The sequence below is a fragment of the Monodon monoceros genome, unplaced genomic scaffold, assembly GCF_005190385.1.
Source record: "Monodon monoceros isolate NGI ecotype Baffin Bay Population unplaced genomic scaffold, NGI_Narwhal_1 Super_Scaffold_11, whole genome shotgun sequence".
In the NCBI taxonomy this organism is placed as follows: Eukaryota; Metazoa; Chordata; class Mammalia; order Artiodactyla; family Monodontidae; genus Monodon; species Monodon monoceros.
The window spans coordinates 82,844,080-82,852,625 of record NW_021703767.1 but is presented as its reverse complement, the minus strand read 5'-3'; the positions used below and the strand labels follow the sequence as shown (position 1 = coordinate 82,852,625).

At 54.2% G+C, this 8,546-nt stretch overlaps 2 protein-coding genes across 2 annotated transcripts; one reads left to right on the top strand and one right to left on the bottom strand.

Annotated features, from left to right (window-relative positions):
• Positions 1-343: 343 nt before the first annotated feature.
• EEF1AKMT4 (EEF1A lysine methyltransferase 4) lies at positions 344-5,782 on the top strand. Its single transcript, XM_029215214.1, has 3 exons — positions 344-564; positions 4,505-4,788; positions 5,320-5,782. The coding sequence occupies exons 1-3, from the start codon at positions 369-371 to the stop codon at positions 5,605-5,607; spliced, it is 768 nt and encodes a 255-aa protein (XP_029071047.1). The 5' UTR covers positions 344-368; the 3' UTR covers positions 5,608-5,782.
• Positions 5,783-6,276: 494 nt separating this feature from the next.
• On the bottom strand, positions 6,277-8,546 carry CAMK2N2 (calcium/calmodulin dependent protein kinase II inhibitor 2). Its single transcript, XM_029215215.1, has 2 exons — positions 8,207-8,546; positions 6,277-7,321 (listed from the first exon to the last, which is right to left on the bottom strand). Exons 1-2 carry the CDS (start codon positions 8,373-8,375, stop codon positions 7,251-7,253), a joined length of 240 nt encoding a protein of 79 aa, XP_029071048.1. The 5' UTR covers positions 8,376-8,546; the 3' UTR covers positions 6,277-7,250.

Genomic DNA, 8,546 nt, shown 5'->3' with positions numbered 1-8,546 from the left:
CTAGGAAGAAATGAATGTTTCATTAATTTTCAGACTTCTTAATGGAAGGAGCCAAACTGAAGATATGAGAGGGGCAATGACGAGCCGGAGTGTGTCTGACACCATGAGTGTGGCTCTCAGAAGTTAGTGAGCAGCGCATCCTGAGGATTAAGGGTCTGGACGATATTATTTTCCTACCCGGAGGATTCTTCCAAGAGCGCTTAGCAGAGGACGGAAGTTCCACGTGTTTATGTTGAGCAACTGCTGGTGCTGGGCGGAGACACAAGGGCCCCGCCTCCTATATGCAGCCATTCCAATTGGCTACATAAGCGGCCAAGCCCCGCCCAGACATGGGGGCCAGTTGCCTTCAAGGCCCGGCAGCCGCAATCATGGCCTGTCCTGGGGCCTGGGCGCCGCTGCCGGAGTTACCGGAGAAGAACTGTGGGTACCGCGAGGTCCAGTACTGGGACCAGCGCTACCGGGACGCTGCCGACTCTGCTCCCTACGAGTGGTTCGGGGACTTCTCTTCCTTCCGTGACCTCCTAGAGCCGGAGCTGAGGCCGGAGGACCGTATCCTCGTGCTAGGTGGGTAGTCCCGGGGCTGCCCAGCCCAGGTGGAGCTGGTTGGACTGGCCCCGCCCCTCGCTCCTGCCTGCCCCTCTCAGAGGACTCCCCAGTCAGAAGTCAGGATCCAGTACCTTTAGAATCTCGGCAGTATTTAGCCAGGGCAAACAGGAGCCAAGAGATTCTTAGTCCGGGGACCCCCAGGAGAAAGACAGTCTCTCTGAGTCTGAGTGTGGTAGGTGACCCATGACCCCTTTCCGGACCCTAGGGAGGCAGCCTCGAGCACTGGAGAGTTCACAGTAACTAGTTCAAGTCCCAGCGCTAGTTGACTGTAGGACTTAGGACAAATCATGAGCCTGTTCTGAGCCCCGGATTCACTTCTAGAAATGGGGCTGCGAAATCAAGTCGGATAAGGCACGTGCAGGCACCTCGAGCGCAATGCCTAGCGCTTTTCTGTGTGCGCCACTGGGCACCATGAGCCATTGTCGCCTAGAGAGTTATCTCTTGACTCTCCAAGCTCTAACTGAAACTTGGTCCTATGTCGTCGTCCTCCCCACCCCCCCACCCCACCCCCATCCCACCGTGTGCAGTGAGGATGAGGACAGCTCCCTCTGAGGGGAGATTGCAGCCGAGATTGGTGTGACTCCCCAAAAGGAATAAGTACTGGGGTTTCAGGTGGGGCTCTGAGAGGTCCACCTGCCCCCCTTGGGGTTCTCTTCCACTGCCAGCCTTGGGGGCTCCAGTGAAGTTTGATTAAACAACGGATTTCCTTCCAATTATAGTTTTTATTTTGCTATTTTTAAAACCATGTATTAAGTGAAATATTTCACATATATGAGACATTTATAATACAGTATATATGTAAGGTATAAATAATAACTCGAATGTGTGTGTATACCCTACTCGGTTTGAGAAATACAGCATTCCTAGGACTAGAAAGTGCTTAAGAACTTGAACCCTGGAGGCAGCTAATTATGTAGGGATCTCAGCACATGTCATCTTAGCTGTGGAATCATGGGCAAAATACTTAAATTTCTGTGCCTCCATTTTCTCAGCCTTAAAAAAAAAAAGTAAGAGTACATACTTATTTATCAGGTTTTTAAGATGATTGAGTGAGTATGAAAGATAACTAGAAAAAAGCCTGACAAAATAAAAAGCCTTGTATATCCAAGGTTTTCTGTGTGGTCCCCCAAACCTCTTCCCCCCAGAGGTAAAACCTCTCTTGAGTTTTGTGGCTTTAAACCATTGCATTTATTTATAGATTTACCATAGATCTATGTTTTTCAAGCTTTAGTGTAATAACCTGGAAAACTGGACCCCACTCTGAGTATATAATTCCAGGGATGGTCTAAGGCGGGTCCCGGGGTCTGTATTTTCAACAAACCCACAGACTGATTCTCATGCTGGTAATTGGCAGAGTAACACTGCCTTAAGTTCTGCCCGATTGGGAGATATCCTTTTCTGGATAGAGGAGGGAAAAGTCTAAAAATCAAAAAGAAAAACTTTCCAGACAGGATTCCCAAGATCTAAGAACAGGACCCACAGCTTGGGGGCTACCCTATGTTACATTCCACCTAAACAGACAAATTGAACACCTGGTAGGTGCTAGGGAATGTGGTGAGCCCTTTCTAACTTATTTAATCCTCATGGCAACCCCTAGAGGTAGAGAACTACTTTAGGTTAGGGTTCAGTAAACTTTTTCTGAAAAATGGCCAAATAGTAAATATTTTAGGTCTTTCAGGCTATACAGTTGGTGTCACAACTAGAAAATGGTGATGGTTTTTACAATAGAATCTTCAGTATGGAGCTACTGGGAAAATAAACTGAGATAATCCTTATAAAGTACTTAGCATGGGACCTAGTGTTCAAAAACTGTTAGCTGTCATTATTATTATTGAAAATGGGAGTCAGAGAGGCACTTTCTCCAGGACTGATCGGAGAAAGAGTACCTTGCCTGAAGACTTGTGTGTCTGGTCCCTATGGCTAGATTCCTCATTACAGATGAGTTCATGTGGCCGTCCCAGTTTTGCTGTCATTATACTTCTCTGATTCTCTCTTCTTGCTTGACTCCATGCTCTGTAGAATCTTCTGATTATAATTTGGCTTCAATTTGCATTTCCTATAGAGACATAAGGGACTGACCAGAGGATTGACTGTCCAGACCCCATGGTGGCTATTTTTTCCTATTATAAATAAGCGAATTGATATTCTGGTTTACACTTCAGTCTCTTGGTGTTGGGATAGCATCCACATAGCTCTGGGCTCCCATATGATGGGTTCTTGGATCTGGCTCAGTTCTCCAGAGCTCTGCTTCCCTAAGGCCTCACCTAGGGAAGCGGTGGCGGTTCCAAGCCTCATCTTAGTTGTTAGCCCCAAATCACTGCTTTGTAGGCATAACTGGCCCTGTGGTCAAGTTTTATTTTCCATTCATCTTTAATAAAGTTGTTTTGGGAGATACCATTCCTGTACCAAAGGAAAAGAAGGAAGGAAATTTGGGTTTGTCCACAGTTAGGCAGAGCTCTGCAGGCATATGAGGTCAGGTGTTGAGTGATGAAGGCATTGTGGTCAGAGAACCCAGTGGGATTTCAGGCTGAACTGGGTTAGAGTCTCCTATTCAGCCACCCTCACCTCCCGTCCCAGAGCCTGTTGTGGTTCCAGTGTTGGGACGCACACATTGGGTTTTCCCAGGTAAGATTGTACTCTTCCTGAGCCCCAGAGCCTGAGGAGGAACACAAGCAGGGGCAGCTGGGGACCAGCCAGCAGTCTCTGGCACCTGTCCAGGTGCCAAGCTCTGCCTGCTGGATTAGGGCTATCCCAACAGCTGATTCTGTGATCCTCTTAGGGAGGCAAATGGGGATTAAAGGCAATCTAATCCCAAGAGCTGGGGATCCCCATGTGAGGCCACCAAGAACTGTAATCCAGGCCTGTTCTTGGGCTGATACTGACCACAAGAGGGCCTGGAAGAGGCCAACAGATCTTTGAAGGAAGCCATGCCCACTGGGCAGTAGGTCCACATCCACTCCTCTAACCTCCACCCTCCACCACTTTGGGACTGCTTTCTGGGCACTTCGCACCAGAGTGTTATGATTCTTCAAGACTCTGACTGGTTGTCAGTTCCCCCGATTCTGTTGGCCCACCCATCTAAGGTGGGGACAGGGACTCTCCTATGTGCTCCTGCAGCCTGTCCCTATTGAAACTCTCGTTGCATTATGTGGCAGTTTTCTGACTACACATCTGTTCCTCTCACCAGAGCATCAGCTCCTTGAGGGCAGAAGCTCTTTATTCATCAGCAGAACCCAATACGTGGCGCTCAGTCATACATGAAGAAATTACAAGGAATCATCTCCATTGTGTGTCCCCACTTAGTTTCCCCTTCACTTGTTAATTCTGCCTTGGAAAGCAAAGTAAGATAAAAACCCCTAACATGAAGTCTTCCCAGGGCTGATATCATCAGAGGATCTCTGAGAGGTCAGGAATTAGGATAATACTAGCATTAGCCTATTAATAATATTATGATGCCAATATTATCCCCATTCTGAGTCTGAGGAAACTGAGGCTGAGTTGAATGACTTGCCATGACTGCATGACTAGAGATATCAGAACCCAAATCTTTGAACTCCTAAGTTCAAAGCTCCTACTCTTCAGCTGTTCAGTTTTTAAATTTAGAACATCACATCCTACATGTAGGCTAGGTATTGTTATCTTCATTTTTGTGACTAGGAAATCCAAGTTCCTAGTATGTAAACGACTTGCTTTAGTCCACACAGCCAGGAATGATAGAGCCAGGATATGTGCCCAGATCTGTATGACTCTAAGGCTCATGCTCTTGTACCATGCTGCTTCTCCCTCAGTACGGGAGGGTTTGAGCTGAGAGAAAACAGGCCAAGAGTGGATGGATAATTGGGGAGGTGAGAACCAAAGCTAACCTAGACCTTTTGTCATCCACCCCTTCTCACCCCAGGCTGTGGAAACAGTGCCCTGAGCTATGAACTACTCCTTGGGGGCTTCCCTGATGTGACCAGTGTGGACTGCTCATCAGTAGTGGTGGCTGCCATGCGGGCTCGATATGCCCACGTGCCCGATCTGCGCTGGGAGACCATGGACGTGCGGGCACTGGGCTTCCCCAGTGGCTCCTTTGACGTGGTGCTCGAGAAGGGCACGCTGGATGCCCTGTTGACTGGAGAACGGGATCCCTGGAACGTGTCCTCTGAAGGTATCCACACTGTGGACCAGGTGCTGAGTGAGGTGAGGGAGCACCAAGGGAAAGATGGCTGATCAAGAGGTGGGGATGAGGGGTTAAGTTTCTAGGAGACTAGAAGAACTCAGAAGCCAGAAGGAGGCATGGTTTGGAACAAGTAGTGGGTCCCTTCGGGACTATAGTTACCTGAAGGAAGCGGGTGTTAAGCTGGATCGAGATTGAAGGGGGCTGGAGTGGCCAGGCTCACAAGAGGCTGAGGATTGAATACTGTGTTGCCATAGAGATGAGGTAGCGGCCAGGTTCCAGGCAGGGAAGGTAAGCAGCTGACAGGAAGGCAGTGCCCCCTGCACCTGACATCACTCCTATGCTCCTACCTGTTTAAAATATAGCCCTACCCCCGTGGAACAACCAGGGGCAGAGAGGAAGCCTCACTCTTTTGCCATGGAAAGCCCTGAGCCCTAAGCTACTGGATGGAGGGTAGTACCTGAGATTTCGCTGGGAGGGCATCTGGGGCCATACTGACCTTTGAGAACCTGGAGATGGGCTTCTCACCAATGGCTTCTCTATCTGCCTTTCAGGTGAGCCGAGTACTGGTCCCTGGGGGCCAGTTCATCTCAATGACCCCTGCTGCCCCCCACTTTCGGACAAGACACTATGCCCAAGCTCGTTACGGCTGGTCCTTGAGGCATGCAACCTATGGCAATGGTTTCCACTTCCATTTCTACCTCATGCAGAAGGGCAAAGAGCTCAGTGTGGCCCAGCTGGCCCTTGGGGCCCAGATCCTCTCACCTCCTAGACCTCCCACCCCACCCTGCTTCCTCCAGGACTCAGATCATGAGGACTTCCTCAGTGCCATTCAGCTGTGAGGCCAGAAGCATGGTTCTCCTGCCTTTCTGCCCCAGGCTCAAGTATTCGGAATTCCTGACTCAGGGCTTAAGGTCAGGTCCAAAGTGCCCACATCCCAGGGGCCTCATGCCTAACTAAGACAGAGCTGATGGAAGCAACCCCACATGAAAAAAATACAGGCTAGGTCAAACTAGATCCCAAATCTCAGGTTTCTGACTTCCTTCTTAGGCTCCTCAGATCTCTCCTGGATTCCCCAACTTCCTCCCCCACCATACTGAACCATCAGTGATTCATGCCCAGGGGCAAATCTCAGCACAACCCCTGTGCATGCCAGCCAGACTTGGAGACTTGTATCCCTGGGGCCTGTTACTGACCCCCATTCAACCTGGATTTATTCATAGGAGGCTGCAGACTTTGAATCTAGATTGCTTCTGACCCCAGCTCCAGCCCCAGCTCCAGCCCCAACTCCGGTGACCTATCCTGCTCAGGTTGTATTATTTACCCAAGGAGGCCACGCTGTAATGATGTTCCCAGGCCAGGCTGACCTGCCTGTGTTTACTTGGCAACGCTTCTCTGTCAGTTACATGCACCTGAGATTCCCAAGTATTTGCTCCCCTCCCCAAAAAGAATTGGAGCCATTTTGGGCTGGCTCCTATAGCAAACCAAAGCAGCAGCTACACACACACGCACACACAGGGGGGTCTGTGTTTATTCACACACTCCTGGTACAGTGAGGATGGAGGAACATTTACAAAGGGCATCCCTGGGGTTGAGAATATCTCCAGGGCTAGGGCTACAGGTGTCATCCAAAGATGCAATGCAGCCCCCATTTGGATTCCCAGGGGCAGGACGCAGGGGTCCAAGGTAAAATCAGACCTGGGCCCTTGGAAGGTGATACCTTGAGGGGAGGGGTCTGCCAGAGAGCCGCCTGGGGTCAGCCATGGGCAGACTGGTCATATGGTTGGTTACCATGTTAGGGGCTTGTCCCATCCCAGCCTCAACACCCATCCTATCTGCCAGGCGCAGAAGAGCGTAGCCGAGACCGTCGGGGGGGGGGAGGGCATGAACCACGAGGGGAATCAGTAAACAAAGAGTCGGATATAAAAATACAAATGTGCTGAGGAAGTCCCTTAGAAAGAGGCTGAGGCTGGGGTCACGCCAGACAGGGGTGGAGGGTGAGGAGCGGCCTGGAGGGCTGGGCTCAGGTGGGTGGGAAGCTCATGCAAATGTGCAGCCAAACATCCCTGGCCGCGTGCGAGGTCCGACACCGGCAGGCAGCCGGTCTGCGGACCAGACCTGCCTGAGAGGGGCGGGGCAGGGGAGCCGTGCGGGAGGGGACGGGCCGGGGCTGAGGGCCGCGGGTCTCTGTCCGTTCCGGTGTGCGGGGTGGGGCTGCGGCCCGAGGTTCTAAAGTGCATGAGCGCGGCGGCGGGCTCCGGGCCGGCCCGCGCCGCCGCTACCGCCGCCGCCGTGGTGCTGAAGCGGACAGCTCCGGAGTGCCTGGCGGCGGCGGCAGCGACTATGACCCGAAAGCGGCGCGGCCCTGCAGCCCCCGCCCGCGAGCGCCTGGGCCGGGGCGGCGGGGGCCGGCAGCCGCATCGCCGGCCCGCGGTCCTGGCCGCCGCGGGGCTGGGCCCGGAGCCCGCCGCCTGAGCCGGCGCGTCTACACTCCGGACGGCGGCTTCTCCCCCATCCCTTTCAGCACGTCGTCTATCCGGTCATCCTCGATCACCACTGCGCAGGGAGAAAGCGCGTCAGCCGCGCGGTCTCGGGGGGCGGCGGCGAGAATGGGGCCCTGGTCCCCGCGCCCCGCTCAGCTACTGCCCGTGGCCCAGAGACGCCCCTCGGACCTCCGTGCTACAGTGACCTCCCCGTCCGAACTCTCCTGCCGACTCAACCCACTGCTGACCCCAGCTCCGACAGACCCACTCCTCTCCTTGTGGAGGAACGCCCCTCTTCCAAAGACTCCAGCCGTTCAACCTTCCAGTCCAAACCCACCCGCCGCCTGAGCTCTCCTCCATCCGAGCTGATCGGAAAGCTTGTGCTCATGGGATCCCCCTCTTGACCCTCACTTCAACAGAATTCCCTCCTCACACCGAATCTCCATCTATTCCAGCCCTCTACCCAACCTAACCTTCTTGCGGCTAGAACCCCTCTTCCGATCCTGGCACTAACAGAGCCCCTTCCCCATGCAAACAACCAGGACAAGCGAACCCCCGGCCCCCTGCCCATTCTCCAGTCAGACATCCCTCCCCACCCGAAGGTTCTTCCGTAGCATACACCGACTCAGCGTTTGCTCCCGAAGAAGCGGCCCGTCGCCCCATGTTCCCACTTCAGGCAGCCCCAAATGCCCCGGCCGGCCCCTCCCCTTCGCCCGGGTGCCAAGGCTCTACTTCCAGAGGTGGCGAGCATCGAATCCGGGGCACTGCTTTCCCAGGAGAGGGGAAGAGGGGGACACAACACTGCATCAGGGACCCCCCCCTCCAACCCCGGCCGGCGAGCGGCTGGCTGCGCTGGTCTGCGGCAAGAGCTGCTGGCGCTTGGCGGGGAACTGCAGCCGGGGGGCGCCCGGCGGAGGGTTTCTGGGTCAAGCGACGACTCCGGGCCCCGGCCGCGTACCTCTCTTGGCTCGGCCGATCTGGCCCAGCTTGGGGGGTCGCTTGGCTTGGTTGCCCGCGAAGAAGGAGTTGGTGTCCTGCAGGCGGCAGCTGAAGGAGAGGTCAGAGCCCTCGGGGTCGGCGCCGAAGCGGCCCATCTTGTCCTCACTGTAGGGCAGGATCTCGGACATGGCGGGTGCGGGGTGGGCGCGGGACTGCGGCGGGGCGCGGGCGGCGGGCTAGCTGCCGGACCGGCCCTAGCTCAGCAGGGGAGCCGGCGGAAAGATGAAGTCATGCAGCATCCGGGGCTGCGGAGCCAAGCGGGGCCTCCTCCCCCGCGCCTCCGCCTCCCGGGCCGCTGG